The 20,828-nt window shown below is 36.2% G+C and overlaps 1 protein-coding gene and 2 gene segments (V, D, J or C); all 3 read left to right on the top strand.

The window, feature by feature from the left end:
* The first annotated feature begins 2,113 nt into the window (after positions 1-2,113).
* On the top strand, positions 2,114-2,686 carry LOC113047285 (Ig heavy chain V region 5A-like). The segment is given in 2 exon segments: positions 2,114-2,267; positions 2,359-2,686. Coding segments are annotated over 2 exon segments (351 nt in total).
* Positions 2,687-3,731: 1,045 nt separating this feature from the next.
* LOC113047280 (uncharacterized) overlaps positions 3,732-20,828 on the top strand; it is a 145,692-nt gene continuing 128,595 nt past the window's right edge. Inside the window, exons 1-3 of the mRNA XM_026208632.1 lie at positions 3,732-3,831; positions 3,916-4,220; positions 13,952-13,959. Coding sequence (XP_026064417.1) covers positions 3,783-3,831; positions 3,916-4,220; positions 13,952-13,959 — 362 coding nt within the window. The 5' untranslated portion in view covers positions 3,732-3,782. The remainder of the gene's footprint in view (positions 3,832-3,915; positions 4,221-13,951; positions 13,960-20,828) is intronic.
* LOC113047284 (Ig heavy chain V region 914-like) lies at positions 16,701-17,260 on the top strand. The segment is given in 2 exon segments: positions 16,701-16,848; positions 16,932-17,260. Coding segments are annotated over 2 exon segments (363 nt in total).

A 20,828-nucleotide genomic window follows, 5' to 3' on the forward strand; every position in this document is an offset into this window, starting at 1 on the left:
CCCCTGACGTAGGTCCGTGAGAAGGCGAGCCGCTTCCCTCCCGGCGACGGAGCGGTCGAAGACCCGTCTCATCTCTTCCGAAAAGGCGTGGAACGAGGCACAGCAGCTGTCTTGGTTTTCCCACACCGCCGTCCCCCAGAGGGCAGCCCTTCCCGTAAGTAGTGATAAGACGAATGCCACCTTCATTTCCTCGGTGTAGAACGTGCGAGGCTGCATGGCGAAGTGCAGAGAACAATGAGACAGAAATGATCGACAGAACTCTGGCTCACCCGCATATTTCTCCGGGATGGGGAGGCGTGGTTCGGGCTGGGAAATCCCCCCGGAGACGATCGGCGGTGTGGGTGGCGTGGGAGGCGCAGCGGGTGACGGTTGTTGTTGGTGTTGCGTCTGGAGAGCGAGCTCGGACACCTTCGTCCCCATTGCTTGGAAGGCTCGACCCATCTCATCTATCGCCTTGTCTTGGCGATCCATACGACCCACAGCTCGTTGCAGAAATTCTTCCAGATGAGATGGGGAGCGGTCGCCTGCTGCTTCCATGATGGTCAGATCCTTCTGTAACGACAGATAAAAGAGGAGGAAGCAATTGCAGGCGATCAGATGTAGTTTATTGAGAAAGAGAGTCCGGGATGTTGGCAATGGCAAGGAAGGTCTACGGTGGCGTGAGATGAGCTGGGTGGTGAAGTCGGCGGTGCAGGTGAAGGTGGTCAATGGTTGAAACCAGGAACAGACCGGAACACTGACACGAGGACGACAACACTTAATCCACTCCAGCACACGAACACGGAAGACGGTAATCCAACTAGGACACGAAGACATGAGTGAGGATCTGACAACAGAGAGAGAGCGAGGTGAGTATAAGTAGCTGAGGTGTGATGAAGATCAGCTGGAGCGAGACAATCAACACCCAGGTGATGACAATCAACTAAACGAGCACATGGAGACAACGTAAGTACAAAAACAATCACAAAACATGACACGGAGGAAACACTGGATTTCCTACCGTGACAGAAATATGCTGAACTGCATGCAAAATCTAATTCGTCTCAAACCATGATCTCTTCATCTCTCTGGTTGTTGCAGCTGCTGGCAGCTGTTTCTCTTAAGTCTTCATAGCTTCTTTAGAAACGCTTCATGTGGCCTTCAGGTGCCTTACTGTGCCCAGAAATGGACAAATGCCTGAATAAACTATCAGTAACCAGGACAATATGTAGGCATGAAGACCAATAAGATATTCATTCATATTATCCTAGCTAAAGGACAAAGACAGGTCCTGGTGTACAAAATTTCATAACTGTATTTCTTGTAACACATGCTTATAAATGTTAAGATTTCACAACACCACGGTAAAAAAAAGGGTATAATGAAAAAAAAATTCTGAAAGAAATTTCAAATGCAACGAAAAAAAAAATTATCATGATAAACACAAACACTAAACTTTTAATAAAATAATCTGATTGGCTATATATGTATAATTTAATAACACAAGCCTAGTTTGATATATGAATTGGGTGATCGTCAGTGATTGCATTCAGTTGGAGATTCCCGTGTTTACAGCTCCGTAAAATAAACTACTGGAAGCTCTGTAGGTTTGCTGCATAGACTTACAGCTCAAATATTAAAATTACAAACACACAATAACATTTTCAGTTACTTCCATTTCTGTACTTCCAATACTGTAGTCCTAAACAGAACATGCAAGCTGCATCAATCACGCATACATAAAATTAGTGTCTCTAAAATGTGTTTGCGTTAAACTTGTTATTAACATATTAATTTTGACAGCCCTACTTGAAATAAAATACATTTTAACCAAAGTAAAATAAAATATTAAAAAAGTTAAACATTTTTACAGCTAGTCCACATTTCTGAATTAAATGCCTTATATGTTTAAGCAATACATTATATATTTTTGTCACTTCTTGATGTTTAGCTTGTGTTTAATTTTTTTTTATTACTTACAGTCACAATGTCTGCAAACTGTTTTCATTTCTGCTCATTGACTCTATCCCTGTAAATAATGACCTCAATAAACTCAAAACTAAAAGCTTTTAAAATCATGTCCAGGACAGTGTGATGCATGTGAAGTTCATTAGCTCTGTATGATTATGTAAATCTCCTGTTGCATATTTAAACAGCAGGCATGAGTCAGTTTACACATTCATCTGATCACTAGAGGGAGTGAAGAATCACTTCAGTTCAGTCAAACTGTGCTGAGAAACAAACCATGATCTCTTCATCTTTAGTGCTGCTTCTGGCAGTCATATCCTGTAAGTTTAGTCTGTTTTCTGTGTAATACTTCATTTTGTTGATCAAAAGATCATGATCTCTTATTAACAGGTATTATTTGATTTGATACAGGTATTGATTCATATGAACTCACTCAGCCTGAGTCTCTGACTGTCCGTCCTGATGCCACTCTCACTATCAACTGTAAAGTCTCATATTCAGTTACAGACTATAGTACAGGCTGGATTCGTCAACCTGCAGGAAAAGCTCTGGAGTGGATTGGAGTCATCTGGAGTGGTGGAGACTTATACTACAAGGATTCTCTGAAAAGCAAGTTCAGTATCAGCAGAGACACTTCCAGTAACACAATAACACTGCAAGGAAAGAATATGCGAGCTGAAGACACAGCTGTGTATTATTGTGCCAGACGTACACAGTGACAGACTCCAACAGACTCCCTGTACAAAAACATTGTCATATCACAAATTAAGTCTTTCTGACAATTTTCCAAAGTCTAATCACTAAAAATAAATTTCACCAAAATAAAGAAGCCAACAAAACTCAACAATCATCAATTTTTTTTGCACTACTTCAACCTTGCTATTTGCTAGTTATCTACAATATGTGGAAGATACGATTTATAGGACATATCGTTATTTAACTGAAACCAGAAACACAATATCACTTCATAAGCATCACAATAAAATTTGGATCTAATTAATAAACATTAAAATGTGCATGCAGTTTACTAGGCCATTATATTTTTTTGTTTAAGGTGTAAACAGTCAGAGCTTGGAGTCCATCCCATCAAGTCCTGTCACCAAAAAGCCTGGAGAAACTCTGAATCTCTCGTGTAAAGTATCTGGATTTGATTTTGGACAGTACGGCATGCACTGGATCAGACAGTCAGCAGGACAAACATTCATCTGGATGGGGGTTATCTGGTATGACGCCAGTAAAACAGTGTATGCTAAAAGTGTAGAGGGACGAATAGAGATCACTAGAGACAATCCAAACAGCATGGTGTACCTGAAACTCTCTGGTCTGACAACAGAAGATACAGCTGTATATTACTGTGCAGGACACACACAATGATGTAGAAGAGCACTGAGCTGTACAAAAACAGGCCAGGGTGAAAAAATGAGATTAAAAATAATAAAATAATAACAACAGTAACAGCAGATGGCGCTGCAGCACAGGAAAACTCTGAGACAAAGAAACAGACCAAAGACATCTTATCCTAGAGGATGATATACTGGCCAATATTTACCTATATTTACCTAGAATATAAGCTATTTAAATGCCATGATTGCTGATACATATGCCATGAATGACCATTAGTGAATATATAAGAAAACAAAAACAAATATCAAGTTGATTTAAATGTGTTATATTGTTAATGTCACAGAGGTCAATGCTGTCTTCTGAAAGAAAATAAATGTAGATACTTATTTACTGGGTTGCATATGCAGAATTGTATGCAAATATTGTCCCTCCTCCTCTTTATTTGAGTTTTAAGATGAAGAGAAGCAGCTTGTTCTCACTCGTCTCAAACCATGATCTCTTCATCTCTCTGGTTGTTGCTGCTGCTGGCAGCTGTTTCTCGTAAGTCTTTACAGCTTCTTTAGAGATACTTCATATTAAAACACTCAAGGTTATGCATAATATTGACCATATTTTCCCCCTCAGGTGTCCACTGTGTTGAACTGACCCAGACTGGTTCTATGGTCTTAAGTCCTGGTCAGGTTTTGACACTGTCCTGTAAACTCTCTGGATATACAGTGTCTGACAGCAGCTACTGCACTGGCTTCATTCGGCAGCCTGCAGGAAAAGCTCTGGAATGGGTTGGATACATATGTGGTAGCGGTAGCACATATTACAGTGATAAACTGAAAAGTAGATTTCAAGTCTCCAGAGATTCTTCCAGCAACACAGTGACTCTTCAAGGACAGAATATGCAGACTGAGGACACATCTGTGTATTACTGCGCCAGACTCACAGTGACACAGAGCAGCTACTGTCTTGTTCAGAAACCACTCTAACACTCGTCACACAAATAAACAGCTTTATGCTATCCTCACTAATTCTAATTACTGATTCAGTTCAGATGCAGTTTAAATACTCATAAATGCTTATTAAATATTCATAAAAATTACCCAAACATTAGTGTATTTTCTTTATAAAAAATGTACAATATTGTTATGTAATAGTTATAAAATATAATTATTTTTCATTATTTCAGATAGGGAAGTCTATTTTTATGGTTTAAAAATCTTTCACACAGTCTAGATATTATTAAATGAAAAAATTCAAATGAATCTCTTTTACTACAATAATGCTAGCTAGTTATAAATGTTGGTATTTTCATAGTAAAGAGTAGTTTTGTACGACTGAAACCTGCAACCTGGAAAAGCACTGGTGTGGATGGGCCGTATTTGGAGTAGTGGACAAGACTATGGCAAAAAATTTAAGGGATGAATAGAAATTAGAGACAGTTAAAAAAACATGGTGTATCTCAAACTGTCTGACTGACAGAAGAGGACTCAGCTGTGTATTTCTGTGCAAGACAAGCACAGTGTTGTACAAATAAACTTGTGGTGTAAAAACTGCAGTTCTCATCTGTCACGAGATAAAGATAATATCACAAACATTCTAGTTTATATTAGGCTTGGAGTGAATAAAAATTTTATGTCATGCTCATATAATGTGGTAAAACATTGTGTGCTTGTTTTTATACTTTTCCAATAGAATGACAAATAAGGCAAAGTATGTAAACCTCATACATAACCTCACATCTGTGGTGCACGTATAGTTTCTAGATAAGCATATTATAGTGGTAATAGCAGGAAATTAAAGGCAGAACTTAAATTAGCACTCAAACATGTAGCCTTTGTCTGTGCAGTGCAAATTTATTTTTGAAATATGCTTCAGTTGTCTGCAGGGATGAATATGAATGCATGAAGCAAAATATCAAATCAGAGTACATGCTTTTGTTTGTGAAGAGAGTGGATTTCAATTCAGTTCCTCTGACACCTTTAACACAAAGTGTGTTTTTTGATTTGTAGATTTGTGTTAGTGGTTAAATATTTTACAGTGACATTTTTTTTGTCCAGGGCCCAATTTGCAATAGAGGCCTTTAAACCTTCTAATGCAGTTCCAAAAGAAACGTTTACTGAATTACTGCTATTGTCACTATCAAAAGTATTTTATGAATACAATTTATCAGTTATTTGAAGTCCTCAAAAAGAATTAAAGGAAATTATGTAGAAAAAAAAGAATTCGAAAGAAAAAAATAATAAAAAGTCTCTAATGAGAGCAATAAATTATATGAAGCCTAACAGAAATATTTTTGTAGCATGTAGATTTGATCAGTAGCTCTGTATGATTATGTAAATCTCCTGTTGCATATTTAAACAGCAGGCATGAGTCAGTTTCCACATTCATCTGATCACTAGAGGGAGTGAAGAATCACTTCAGTTCAGTCAAACTGTGCTGAGAAACAAACCATGATCTCTTCATCTTTAGTGCTGCTTCTGGCAGTCATATCCTGTAAGTTTAGTCTGTTTTCTGTGTAAAACATAATTTTGTTTCTAAAAAGCTTGTTAACAGTTTTTAAATGTCATGATCTCTTACTAACAGGTATTATTTGATTTGATACAGGTATTGATTCATATGAACTCACTCAGCCTGAGTCTCTGACTGTCCGTCCTGGTGCCACTCTCACTATCAACTGTAAAGTCTAATATTCAGTTACAGACTATAGTACAGGCTGGATTCGTCAACCTGCAGGAAAAGCTCTGGAGTGGATTGGAGTCATCTGGAGTAGTGGAAGCTTATACTACAAGGATTCTCTGAAAAGCAAGTTCAGTATCACCAGAAACACTTCCAGTAACACAATAACACTGCAACGATACAATATGCGAGCTGAAGACACAGCTGTGTATTATTGTGCCAGAGACACACAGTGACATACTCCTGTACAAAAACATCAATACAAATAAGAGTATTTAGATTATAGATAGATAGAGAAAATAATTTGCACCGAAATAACGAAACCAATGAAACAATTTTTGCAGTACTTCACCAATACAACACAACTTATTTTTTCTCATGATGTACTTTACTGTATAGACAATCTGTTTGTCCATGTAATAATATTTAATTCTGACTTCAGATTTCATTAATAGATTAATAGATTCATATGATAATGCTGAAAGGCCATTATATTTCTTTGTTTTAGGTGTTAACGGCCAGAGCTTGGAGTCCATCCCATGAAGTCCTGTCACCAAAAAGCCTGGAGAAACTCTGAATCTCTCGTGTAAAGGATCTGGATTTGATTTTGGACAGTACGGCATGCACTTGTGGCAAACAATAGAATCTGTTCTACGACATTTAAGCCTCTTATTAAGAAACCAAAACTAGATTCTAGTGAACTGTCAAATTATAGGCCAATTTCAAATCTTCCATTTATGTCTAAAAAAATTTAAAAAGTTGTGTCTGCTCAACTGAGCTCTTTCCTGCAAAACAATGATCTGTATGAAGAATTTCAGTCAGGTTTCAGGCCCCACCATAGCACAGAAACTGCACTTGTTAAAATTACAAATGACCTGCTTCTTGTGTCAGATCAAGGCTGCATCTCATTTCTAGTCTTACTTGATCTTAGTGCTGCGTTCGACACCATATATCATGACATACTCATAGATCGATTACAAAACTATACAGGTATTCAAGGGCAGGCTCTAAGATGGTTTAGATCCTACCTGTCTGATCGCTAGCATTTTGTTTATTTAAATGGAACATAAAAGTAAAATATGGAAAATATGGAAAATAAAATATGGAGTGCCACAAGGATCCGTCCTAGGTCCCCTTCTATTTTGCATATACATGTTGCCCTTTGGTAATATTATTAGAAAATGCAGGATTAGTTTCAACTGTTATGCTGATGATACTCAGCTATATATCTCAACGAGACCAGATGAAACTTATAAATTATCTAAACTAACGGAGTGCGTTAAAAATGTAAAATATTGGATGACCAATCATTTCCTCCTATTAAATTTGGATAAGACAGAGGTATTAATTATTGGACCAATAAACAATACACAGAATCTAGTAGACTATAGTTTGCAACTAGACAGATGTACTGTTACTTCCTCTACAATCAAAAATCTTGGTGTTATATTAGATAGCAACTTGTCTTTTGAAAACCATATTTCCCATGTTACAAAAACTGCATTCTTCCATCTTAGAAACATTGCCAAGCTACGAAACATGTTATCTGTTTCTGATGCAGAAAAGCTAGTTCATGAATTCATGATCTCTAGACTGGACTATTGTAATGCACTTCTAGGTGGTTGTCCTGCTTCTTCAATAAACAAGCTACAGGTAGTCCAAAATGCAGCGGCTAGAGTCCTTACCAGGTCAAGAAAATATGATAATATTACCCCAATTTTACAGTCTCTGCACTGGCTACCTATTAAGTTCCGTATCAGTTACAAAAGATCATTACTTACCTATAAGGCCCTAAATGGTTTAGCACCTGTGTACCTAACTAGGCTTATACCACGTTACAATCCATGACGCTCCCTAAGGTCACAAAACGCTGGACTTTTGGTAGTTCCTAGGATAGAAAAGTCCACTAAGGAGGTAGAGCTTTTTCACATTTGGCTCCCAAACTCTGGAATAGCCTTCCTGATAATGTTCGGGGTTCAGACACACTGTCTCTGTTTAAATCTAGATTAAAAACGCATCTCTTTCACCAAGCATTCGAATAATGTATCTTAAATTGTGCGTGTATTTGCATCTGATCAAATGCGCATTCTTATTCTTTAGCTTGTGTTAAACAAATTAATTTTACTTTGTTGGATCAGCAGCTATGCTAATGATGTCTGTATTTGTTTCTATGTTTTGCCACAGGATTTACATCCCGTGGTAACTAGGATTTAAGCTCCAGTCTGGATCCAGAACACCTGATAAGAGATGATGCTGACCCTCAGAGGACCTCAGATGATGCTAACCCTGAATCAACAAACAGAACTTACAAATATTGCTACAAGTGTGACTGCATCATATAATAATTGTTGTTAATAGTGTTCATCGTCTGGCTGTCTTGCATTACTTTTTTTTTTTAAATCCTGTCATACGTGCACAAACTGACAGTCAAGCTACTACTAAATATTGTAGAAACTTAATTTTCTGGAAAGTTGCTTTTTAATGATTTGTATCGTAAAAAGCACTATACAAATAAACTTGAATTGAATATTACGGATACTGTCATCATTGTATTGTTTATTCACTGATTTATTCATATGAAGCTCATATGAAAAAAAATCCAAATTAATCTTTTACTACAATAATAACAGTAATCTGTATTAAAGTGTCTGTTCAGTGCCTGCTGAGCAGCAGCTGTTCTCACTGAACACAACATCTCTACAGAAAACATTTTCTGTCTACCAAGTTATAAATGTTGGTATTTTCATAGTTAGTAGTTTCGTAGTTCAGTAGTTATAATTCTATAAAATTTTATGAATGCGTGAATCATTTAATTAATATCTGATTAACTCTTTAATTTGTACCACAACATCAACTGCATACATTTAAAGACAGATAGATGTAGTCTTTTGAAATTATATAATAGTCTACTAATCTAAAGATAAGTCTACATGATTAAGCTTAAATTAATGAACAAACAAATACATAGTCATTTAGGCCTATATGTTATAATGAATACTTTGAATACAAAAAAATAAATCTCCTTTTTACTTTTGAATGACCACAAAATGAAAATTATCGGTCCTTAAATGTTGTTCTAATCTGTTTTAAATAAGTGTCATCCACTTATAGAGCGGCCAAACATTCATGAAATTGAAGGGCTTCTGTATAGGGAATAATTGACTCCGGGCCGTTGAATTATTAAAAAGATAATGCACACCCGAGGTGGTTATTCGGCCACGCTGCGAAGCGTAGCTCTGTGCTTCTCTAAACACTCTTCATGTGTAGCCTTTAATTGCTAACTGATAAAATCATCAACACCTTTTTGTGCAAACAGCGCGACTGTTATTACTGTTAACTATGCAAAGTGATATGGAACTGTAATGCGGTCAAGAGAGCTGCCTGGAACTACGTTCGCTGTGCGTTTCCCAGAAAAATAATTGCACACCTCAGAACGTTCGTCAGCCAATCACATTCAAGCATTAATTGGCCCCATAGTATAAATAAAATTAGACCATGAGAAATCATGTTGTTATTATTCATAAATGTATATTTAGAATGTAAATAGAATAACTCTCCAACAGACAACTTGATTTTAACTAATGTAAAGACACTGCCGGTATTGATATAATTGAACAAATTAGCCTGTTTGTATATTTTGAAACATCCATTTTGTCTTTTTTTTTCTACATGTATGACGTCACCACCCTTCATTTGTCGTACATATATGTGATCAATTCTTCTCCACTGGATCTCATATGAGTTCACTTCACTGAATCAAAGATGTGCAACAATCTGCTTTACCTTCTGTTTTTACTGGCCTTTGCAAGTGTGTGTCATAATGTGAAACAGTAAATATTCACTCTACCTGATGTTCTGTTCTTATTTCTATTCTATTTTTCAATAGGAGTGAAAGGTCAGAATTTGGAGGCCATTTCTTCTGTATCAGAGGTAAAACCTGGAGAAACTCTGAGTATTTCCTGTAGAGGATCACACTGGTTGCTGGGTCAGACAGCAACCAGGAAAAGCACTGCTGTGGATGAGTGTTGGCTACAGTTCTGGAAGTGGACATAAGGCAGAATCCTTTAAGGAGAGGCTTGAAATCACCAGAGATGATTCGAAAAGCATGATGTATCTGAATGTATCATGATGTATGACTCAGCTGTGTATTTCTGTGCAAGAAAATCACAGTGATATTAACGTATTTGGCAATGATACAAAAACTGGTCTAGACACACTTTTACTGTAAAACTGCAGTTCTCTTCTGTGGACAAGGAGTTGTCCACTACACAGTGACACACAATCAAAGAAACTACACAGTGACACATTCAGTCAGAATACTTTGTATTAAACTTCTCAAAACTTAATGAGACACTCTGTTCACAATCAAGATTCATATGCTTCGTTTTTACTTCACAAACACTCAAATATGTTTATTAATTTTGCTCCTTCAAATGAAAACTAATAAACATTATTTATGTCTGTACAATGTAATGCACACATAAGGTCTTTTTTCAGGATGTGCTGTTGATCTGAAGTCTAGCGTTTGTTCAACACAAAAGTAAATTCATTCTGTAGCTTGTAGTCTTCAAAGAGTATAATATAATATATGTGTGTGTTACATGTGGATGTAATTTTATTTCTTTTCACAAGTAATGGCTTGTACTGATATGGCTGCCCTATGGCCGAGAGTTTTTGTTATTTTGTCTTCATTTATTAGGTGCTGATTTCATACGCCTGTGTTCCTTATGAGCTGAGTGGAATAAATGCTGACGTGACGGTGGAAGCTGTTGTGGGACTTTTGCTGGCAACTAGTGGAAAACTAAACTGATTTTTCCTCTTTATTATTGTAAGTAACTCTTAAGTAACTGTTTAATAAATATCCCCCTTTTAGAGCCTTTGCTTGCCTCCGCCTCTATGTTATGTTCACAGATGTAATAGTGTGTGAAGATAAATGTCAGTATAGTTCTCATTAACAAACATCCAATGAAATTACAAATATGTACAGTTGAATGCAATGTTTAATAATAAGCATCAAACAGTAACATTAAAAAAAAAAGACACAAATCTAATGAAAACGACGGTAGATTGCATCACATAGCCTTTCATATAGCCAGAGCTACAAGTTTTGGTGCTGAGGTCACCATAACAAAACACAACAAATTCATTGTGTGTTTGCACACACCTGGCGAATAAAGCTAATTATGATTCTTATGTTTCATTGTAATGGCTGGATGTGAAAATTTAAATGACATAACATATATGGTTATTATTACCAGATCCATTCTTAACAATTGCAGTGACAACAGCAACAACAATAATGGTGATGATGGTTGTAATGATGGCACAAATATTGGCAGCAAGAGCACAGCGGCTGAATTTCTTTGCTCCTTTGACATCTCTTTTACACTTCCTGTTCATTGCCTGTAAATACCAAAAAAAAACTTTTTTTCATAACACTGAATTGCCATTTGATCATAATATATGCCCAAAATATGGCTCTTTGAATTGAAAAGTCAGATTCTGATTCAAATTCCTTACCTTCAAGGAGCATATCAATGCAGCTGTACCCAGAAACAGGCAGTTGCATAATTTAGTGCTGAACACAGAGAGGCGTAAGTAGTCTTTCACTTTTACTTGGACTTTGCGAGGACCTTGGCGTTTATGCTGCATTTGGCGATTGTGCTGGATTTGGTGTTTTGGATTTGGATTTGCAGCTTTTGGTCGAGGTCGTCTTTTATTCTCAGATTCTTCATCTTCTATGCCCTCCTCATTATTATCCTCCATATCTAATTCATAATCCATTTCTATCTCCACATCCCAAAAGTTTCCTTTTGGAACTTCACTTTCTATAATTTCAATTTCTGGAACTTCAAATTCTGGAATTTCAATTCGAAAATCTTCCATTGCCCGACTTTAATGAACAGAATTATTCCTCAGGTTTAGTGACAGGTGGATGGTATCACATATGGCTCATACAATCTGACAAACACTTCCTGTGTATTTTTATACATGACTTACACAAAGCCCAAATAGCAGGAAACCTACATTAGGGTTAATAAGCAGAAAACCCACAGCCGTGGTCTACAACAAAACCTGTGAGGTGTTTTATAGCAAAACTCAAATAATGTTTGAAGATCTGGAAAGGAAGTTTTTGGTATATTTTCATGTTTGTAATATTTATTTTTCATAGCCCAACAGTCTATAAACTATAAAAATGCATTATATTTATGCTACTAAGCTAAAATATATTACTCTCAATCCTTCATTAGACCCTTAGTGACATTAAATCAGAATTATGGGTAAGTATGTCATGGTCCTATAATGTGGTAAAACATTGTGTGCTTGTTTTTTACTTGTCCCACATGAAAACCAAAAAGGCAAAATATGTAAACTTCATGCATAACCTCACATCTGTGGTGTGTGTATAGTTTCTAGATAAGCATATTGTAGTGGTAATAGCTGAAAATTATACTAAAATTAACTCTCAAACAACATGTAGGCTTTATCTGTGTAGTGCAATTTTCTTTATAAAATATGCTGCAGTTGTCTTAAAGGATGACTATTAATGCATTCAGCAAAAAAATAAATGAGAGTATATGCTTTTTTTGTGTAAAGAGAATTTCCATTACGCAAATCTTTCATGACTCCTGCTTATTTATAGATGTGCACATACACAGGCTAATTATGCTGCATATTTAGTGCACAGTTAAGAGGAAACATTAAACATCATGACTGTGTGGATTCTGTTACACACACACACACACACACACACACACACACACACATATATATATAAATTATATATATATATATATACGGGAACACATGATAGGTAAAAATTGATAGCCTGAATGCACTGTAAGTCACTTTGGATATAAGCGTCTGCTAAATGCATAAATTAAATTAAATTTATTAAGTGAAGTGATTAAGTGACCCCCGGAGCAGTGGGCAGCCATTTTTGCTGCGGCACCCAGGGAGCAGTTGGGGGTTCGATGCCTTGCTCAAGGGCACCTAAGTCGTGGTATTGAAGGTGGAGAGAGAACTGTTCATGCACTAACCCCACCCACAATTCCGTCCGGCCCAAGACTAGAACCCACAACCCTTCGATTGGGAGTCCAACCCTCTAACCATTAGGCCACGACTTAATTTAATTTATCAGATTTTTAAAACTGCATGTTTTATTAAATGTACATTTTATATATATATATATATATATATATATATATATATATATATATATATATATATATATATATATATATATATATATATATATATATATATATATATATATATATATATATATATATATATATTATTTATTCTATAAATAAACATAAACATGGCTGTGTGTTCCCTGGTGGCCGGGAACGTTATTCCCACATAATTAGTTACTTTAATTTGGATACATATTAAGCCATCATTAAAGACATATTTAATCAAAACTGAATGAATGAATGAATGAATGAATTATTTTTTTCTATTTGAAGTGTACGTTTTTTCGTTAGTCAAATCTGGACACAAAGAAAGCATTTTGTTTGTAACTTAATGTTTTAATTAAGTTATTGTATATTTATTTTTAATGAAGTCTATGTGTACATTAAAAGTACCCTCCTGGCACAGAGAACGATCAAGAACTAAATAAAGATTAATGAAGAACCAATGGGATAAGAGTAAGTGGAGAGATAGATAGATAAAATATATCTAATAAAATATTTTCATTAATTTGTGTCCCATTTATAGAGAATTCTGTATTAGGCATATAACAGTAAATGAATAGATACATTTTCAGAATATAATTAATAGATTTTTCATCACTCACACTGGTAAAATATTTAATATTTAAATTAATTGTTTGGCCTTTAAGTCTTGATTGCACCTTATGACTAATACAAATCTAATCATCTCAAGAAAGAAAACGAGGCAGAGCGCGTAACCCTTACTGTGCAGGATTTCAGAAAGTACGCAGAATCTTGTGTGCACACTTACCACTTACGTGGATTTTAGACCCTTAGACGGCACTGCATCACATACAGGAATACTACTGTAATGGAAATCACAACATGGGCTCAGGAATGTTTCCAGAAAACATTGTCAGTGAACACAATCCACCATGGCATTCACCGTTGCTGGCTAAAACTCTATAGGTCAAAAAAGAAGGCGTATCTAAACATGATCCAGAAATGCAGGTGTTTTATCTGGGCCAAGGCTCATTTAAAATGGACTGTAGCAAAGTGGAAAACTGTTCTGTGGTCAGACGAATCAAAATTTGTCCGGACTACAGAGCACAAGGACAACCCAAGTTGTTATCAGCGCTCAGTTCAGAAGCGTGCATCTCTGATGGTGTGGGGTTGCATGAGTGTTTGTGTCATGGGCAGCTTACACAATCTGGAAAGGCACCATCAATGCTGAAAGGTATATCCAGATGTCGTCTATTTCAAGGAAGACCTTGCATTTTCCAACATGACAATGCCAGACCACATACTGCATCAATTACAACATCATGGCTGCGTAGAAGAAGGATCTGGGAACTGAAATGGCCAGCCTGCAGTCCAGATTTTTCACCCATAGAAAACATTTGATGCATCATAAAGAGGAAGATGTGACAAAGAAGACCTACAACAGTTGAGCAACTAGATGCCTTTATTAGACAAGATTGGGACAACATTCCTATTCCTAAACTTGAGCAACTTGTCTCCTCAGTCCCCAGGCGTTTGCAGACGCTTATAAAAAGAAGAGGGGATGCCACACAGTGGTAAACGTGGCCTTGTCCCAACTTTTTTTGAGATGTGTTGATGACATGAAATTTAAAGATCAACTGATTTTTCCCTTAAAATGATACATTTTCTCAGTTTAAACATTTTATATGTTATCTATGTTGTATTCTGAATAAAACATCACTGCATTCTGTTTTTATTCACAATTTGTACAGTGTCGCAACTTTTTTTGGAATTGGGTTTGTATTTTATTTACTGATAAAGCATCAGACAAAAAAACAAAAAACAAAAAAAAAACACATATTCGAACTCTTTTGTTGCTGTAATATAATTTCCTTTAAAAAAGTGGATACCACAGAATAGATTTAATTGCTGATGAGGTCAAGATTGAATTGTTTATTTTAGTGATCCATTCTCATTCTCATTCTTACCAAAGTAATTTATTAGTACGACTACTATAAAAACATTAAAATCTATTCTAGTATTGATGCAACAGTCATATATGAAGACAGGGGAGTGTCTACAGAAAAAAGAGCCATATTTACTGATGTGTGACCCTCAGGAAACACCTGCGTTTCGTTATTGCCTCTAAAATAATAAGTGAATATGCATATATAGTTTCATAAGACTTATTTACATTCTGTAACTACAAAGCATAAAGAAACCTCTAAAATACATTCGGTTAAAGCTAATAACATGTTTATTCAAATATAAATAGAAGATAATACAATCATGAAATTGCTATATTCTTATGTCTTCTCAGCAAGTGATATCAGAAGCAAATTAAGTGACCTGATGACTCTAATATCAATTTAGAAAAGGTTTCTAATCCAAATTCTGCTAATCAAACTAAGCTTATGGCATTATTGTGACATTTCAATAAAACTGTGAAGATCATTTTCACCTCACAGTATCACTTGTATTTCTGTCCTCACCCTTTCCATCTTCCTCCACTATATGAGGGTCTCTGAGGACTTCTATTAATGTGGCTTCCAGATGGATAAGAGTTGTGTCTACTTTGATCCATAATCATTTTGCCTTTCAATGTCAATAGACGTGTCAGAGGAAGCCCCAGGTAAATTATGTAAGATAACACCACTTCTCCACAATAGAAGACCAGGAACACAGTTAGAGCCGCACTGGTCACAATCACGGCCACTGTGTTTGTCCTACATGCACATCGACTGTACTTCTGAGCCTTCACCATGTCTCCCTCATTCATCTTGCTTCTCGCCTTTAGAACAATAGAGGAAAACTTGGTAAAACGGAGTAATTTTGAGTAAAAACTAGCATGTTGTTCTAGAAAGAAACATGCGGTTATCTGACTCAACTTTAATGAACATATCAATGCAGCAAAACCCAGAAACAAACAGTTGCAAAACATGATGTTGAACACAGAGCAGCACATGTAATCTTTTCCTTTCAATTTTACCCTCACATAGACGACTTCAGGTTTAACTACTTCATTATCTGCCTCTGAGAAATTGTTCATTTCAACTGCCACAGTTTCCCTGCCAGAATCCTGAGAGGGATTCTCATACATGTGTTGATGTTGCATTATGTTCACAAATATTAATCAGCAAGTCATTCATAAGCTGCTGCTTCTGTTGTGTGTTACTGCATGTTTCTGTTCTCTTATGTTGTCCTGAATGCATGCTGTCAGTTTCCATTAACTTGACCTTTGTGGTGTGAAAACTGTGTGAACTACTTTCAATGCCGTTTTAGACTAATATAGACTAATATAGCACTCTGATGCTCTTTAGCAAGAGATTTACATAAAAAAACAGCACTAAACTGCAACATCTTAAAGTCTCACTGAAAAGCCTGCGTCAAACTGTCTTGTTTAAAAACGAATATGCAGTAAAGCAAACAAACAGTGTTTCATTGAAGTGGTCTGGAGCTCTTTCTTAATTTTACCCCGTGTCTACAGCATACGCGACTGGCACAACGTGACTAAAGACAACATAACCCATAAACAGAGATTTCTCAGTTTATGACCCCTTTAAAAAGAAACCTGTACAGACTCTTTATTAAATTTTTAGTGTCAGGAAAGTGACCCTCCCAATGCAAATCAAAGCCCTGGACATCTGTTTAGTATTTATGTGCTGCTGACTGGATCTGAAGTGTTACATCACCACTGTCAAGATGAAGAATACACTCTGCTTACTGCTGCTCTCATTCAGCCTACAACGTGAGTTTTCACACATCTATTATCAGATCTACGGGAATACAGATTCCAAATTATTAAATCAGTCTTTTCAATCTTCTTTTTAGGCATAAAATGTCAAAGTATGGAGTCCATTGAAAGCACAAATGTGAAGAAGCCTGGAGAAACTCTGACTCTGTCCTGTAGAGGATCTGGGTTCAGCTTTAGCTGCTGTAGCATGCACTGGATCAGACAACAAGCTGGAAAACCACTTGTGTGGATGGGACGTGTTAATAGTGGCGGCAGTAGCTATGACTACTCTGAATCCTTCAAAGGTCGAACTGAAATCACCAGAGATAATTCAAAGAGTATGGTGTATCTGAAACTATCAGGCCTGACAGCAGAAGACTCAGCTGTGTATTATTGTGCAAGAGACTCACTGTGACACAAAGGTCTTGTACAGCTGAACAAAAACCTCACTGACTGTTTTCTCTCTTGTTACTAGAAGTCAACAGGTGGCAGCAGTGAATAATAATAATAATAATAATAATAATAATAATAATAAAACTACAAAATGCAACCTAATGGAATGATTTTCCATCACTGAAGATGTTACAGTATGCAGTGAAGTTCACTATAAAAGCTCCAACATTCATGGGCGTGGTAGTGGGGGGAAAAGTGGACCTGACTACCCAGGGCCCCGTCTAGGGAGAGGGCCCTTTGAAATCCCATCAAATTTTTTTTTTTTTTAATTTTTTTTTTGTGGTAGCCTAATTCAAATGGTTTAGTCCGCCCATAGACAGCAGCCGGCGGCCAACAAGTAACGCATTGAGTCTAGACTCTAGAGCCTTGGAGCCTGATCATGCTGCGCAAAAAGCCCAAATCGGGCTTTCAAAAATAGAAAGACAGGAAGGAAAAAGAAAGGAGGCAGAATGAGGGGAAGCAGCTGATGACTGCTTTCTTTCCAAAAGGTGAACTGAGTTTTCTTGCTATGCACCTATATCCAATTAAAGTTAACCCTCTGGAGTCTAAGTGTATTTTTGGGGCCTGGAGAAGTTTTGTCATGCCCTGATATTTGTGTTTTTTTCAGTTTCTTATAAATATCTAAATGGGTAAAGTCTAATATCACTGTAATCAGCACAAACTGGGCTATAATAATATGTGAAATTCATGCATGTACATGATTGTATTTTTGAGAAAAAAATGTTATGCATGGTTAGTGAAAAACTAAAAATGTTAAATCACTTGAATAAGGCCATAAAACACATAAAGAACAATGGTTCCCGGGACTGTTGAGAACTGGAGCTTGTGGTCTAGAATTTTCTTTCTAAATGATGTGAAAATCATCTTGTTTACTCATTCACAGAAAACAATATATTGATTTAAATTTTCTAAGACACTTTTTGTTGGTAAAAGTCATATGCGAGTAGGCGTCAACTATCATGAATATCATTGTGATTTACACCTGAGAAGACAAAGGCCTGCATAATGAGCTGCATAATGAGCCTCTCATTCAGCTGTGCCACTGAGTGAGGACTTACAAGAAAGAATGTGAGAACAAAATAAATCTATATAATTTTATGTTTGTAGTTTATTAAGAATATATTTAATTATCCCACAAAATAATTTAATATCCACTTGCGGGAGCAGTTAAACAGTTTATTAGGAACAATCAAAGCTGACTTTCCAACAAATTTTTAGACATCCTTACTCCAGTCACACAATCCTTCAGAAATCCTTTTAACAATCTTATTTTCTACCAAAAAAACCAAAACATTTATTATCATCATCATCATTATTATTATTATTATTATTAATGTTGAAAAGAATATTTTTCAGTTTTTTTAGGGGGAATAAATTGAAAGAACTGCATTGTTTTTACATTTGTTAGAGTTATCTCTATTTGCCACATTTATATTATTTACATCAAGCTTTTGAATGGTATAGTATTGTATATTGTTATTGAAACTTCATAATGTTTCACTTGATTATATATTTAGTCAGGAATTATAGTTTGAAAAAGTCTTTGGAAAAAGTCTAACTAGTAAAATGTTTACACGTTATGTGAAAAGTAGTACAAATAAATAAAAAGAGACTTACTCATGTTTATGATCTCTGCTGAATAAAGTGCTTCATTCTTTTTTCTGAGGAAATCAATTTCTCAAATCCTCAACCACATCACATCTTTTTGGAGTGATTTATGTCTTATTCCTCTCATTGCGAAGCAAACAGTAAAATAAAATAAAAACTTGAAGAATAGTCTCGCTGCTTTTTCTTCTGTGTGGGCGTATTCAAGCCGCGCGCTTCTGTGTGAATCTGAATAGCACGTTAAGCGATGGGGCGTGGTCACATTAGATATAATGAAGAGAGACATGAAAAATAGACATCGCGTTGTTTTCATATGGATTACTTTATCTCAGAATGTTTGTAGCACTTATAAGAAGCACTTGTTTAGTTTAAAAGTAGACATTTCAGGCTTTTTATAGATATCTCTCTCATGTCTCTTCGTTGAGTATTCATGGAGTTACAGTTCATTTTAATGACGTGTTTGTAAATGAAGATCAGCGCACACAAAGGCTGCAGACAGCGCACCTTGTTGTTATCTTTATTTTATAAGTGCACAAAGGTGTTTTGTTATTATGTCTGTATCTAAAAAAATGTAGACCCTTTACAGATTCGATTGATGTATTGCTCTTATCTGTACGATTAAAACTGAGAGTGTAATTCAAGTTATTTTCGGGGTTATCAGGAGAAAATGACTCAAAACGCATATATGCGTTAATCGACTTCAAAGGGAAGTCTTGACGACTTCGTAGTCAACTCCAGACAGCTGCTGCTAATGTATGTATGCTAATGTTAAATGTTTAGTTTAGTTTGTCATCCAGGCTGCTTGTTGCTGTAAGTAAATTATGGGCCAGGCCAGCTAACGTCAGGTTGCCAACATTAACCAGTTTCAGAAACAACCAGTGGTTCTGACACACCAGCAGTAGCAGCAGCACTGGTCAGTCCTGGCTGAGACTGAGAGCAGAAATGAGGAAAGACAAGGTGAGATCATTGCTCAAAGGGCGAGCTCCCCCCTTGCTTCCTAATTGTGAGTTGTTTACCTTAAATAAGTAAGCCTTTTGATTCAATGTGTGTGCTATTGCCTAGTGCTATTGGAGTGGTGAAAAGAGTGGCAGCACAGTGTAAAGTTACTAGCCCTACTATTGCTTATATTGTGTGATATATTCTCAAACTCCTTAATAAATTATCTGCCTATATTTCTTCTCATGTAGATGTGCCTACCAATATCACTGTGTTCTCTAGTGCACACAGGTAATACTAATTTGAGCAATAAAGCAAATTATCCTCAATGCCATCTGGAAGATGCAGCTGCAGAGCGTTTTTGGTGAGCTTTGCATTGTTTTAAGGATTTTCTGCACACTTCCTTTCACAGTTGCTGGAGGTGAACGGGCTTTCAGCAAGTTTAAACTGGTAAAAAAACTACCTGAGATCAACAATGGGCCAGGATAGACTGAACAGCCTCGCCATTCTGTCAATTGAAAGCCAATTGGCCAAACAGTTGGACTTTACAGATCTCATCACTGATTTCGCAAACAAAAAGACCCGTCAGTGGGCATTTACGGTGATGTAGATTACATCTCATTTGACTTTTTTTGAAAAAATTTTTTATAGTTGACATTTTTTTTTTTCATTATGGCAGGCTTAGCTTATCTGATTGGTTTCTGAGGGTACAGGTTTCTCGTGTTCTCCTGTTCAAAAATAAATGTTTTTAATTTAAAACTTGCATCAGTATCATGGATAAAATGTTAGTACACAAACACGATGTAGCCTAAGGTTTAAAGGTATTTGAGCACAAGTAGGCCAAATAGATTTAAACACTATCTATACTTTTTTATATTCCAATAATAATTAAAAAAAAAATCATTCAAGATTGAATTTTCACTTTGCTAACCCGCATCGTACAATGGCATGTATAGGGGGCCCACTGACATTGAGAGTATACAGGGCCAGAATTTGGTGCA

The sequence above is a fragment of the Carassius auratus genome, chromosome 28 (assembly GCF_003368295.1).
Source record: "Carassius auratus strain Wakin chromosome 28, ASM336829v1, whole genome shotgun sequence".
In the NCBI taxonomy this organism is placed as follows: domain Eukaryota; kingdom Metazoa; phylum Chordata; class Actinopteri; order Cypriniformes; family Cyprinidae; genus Carassius; species Carassius auratus.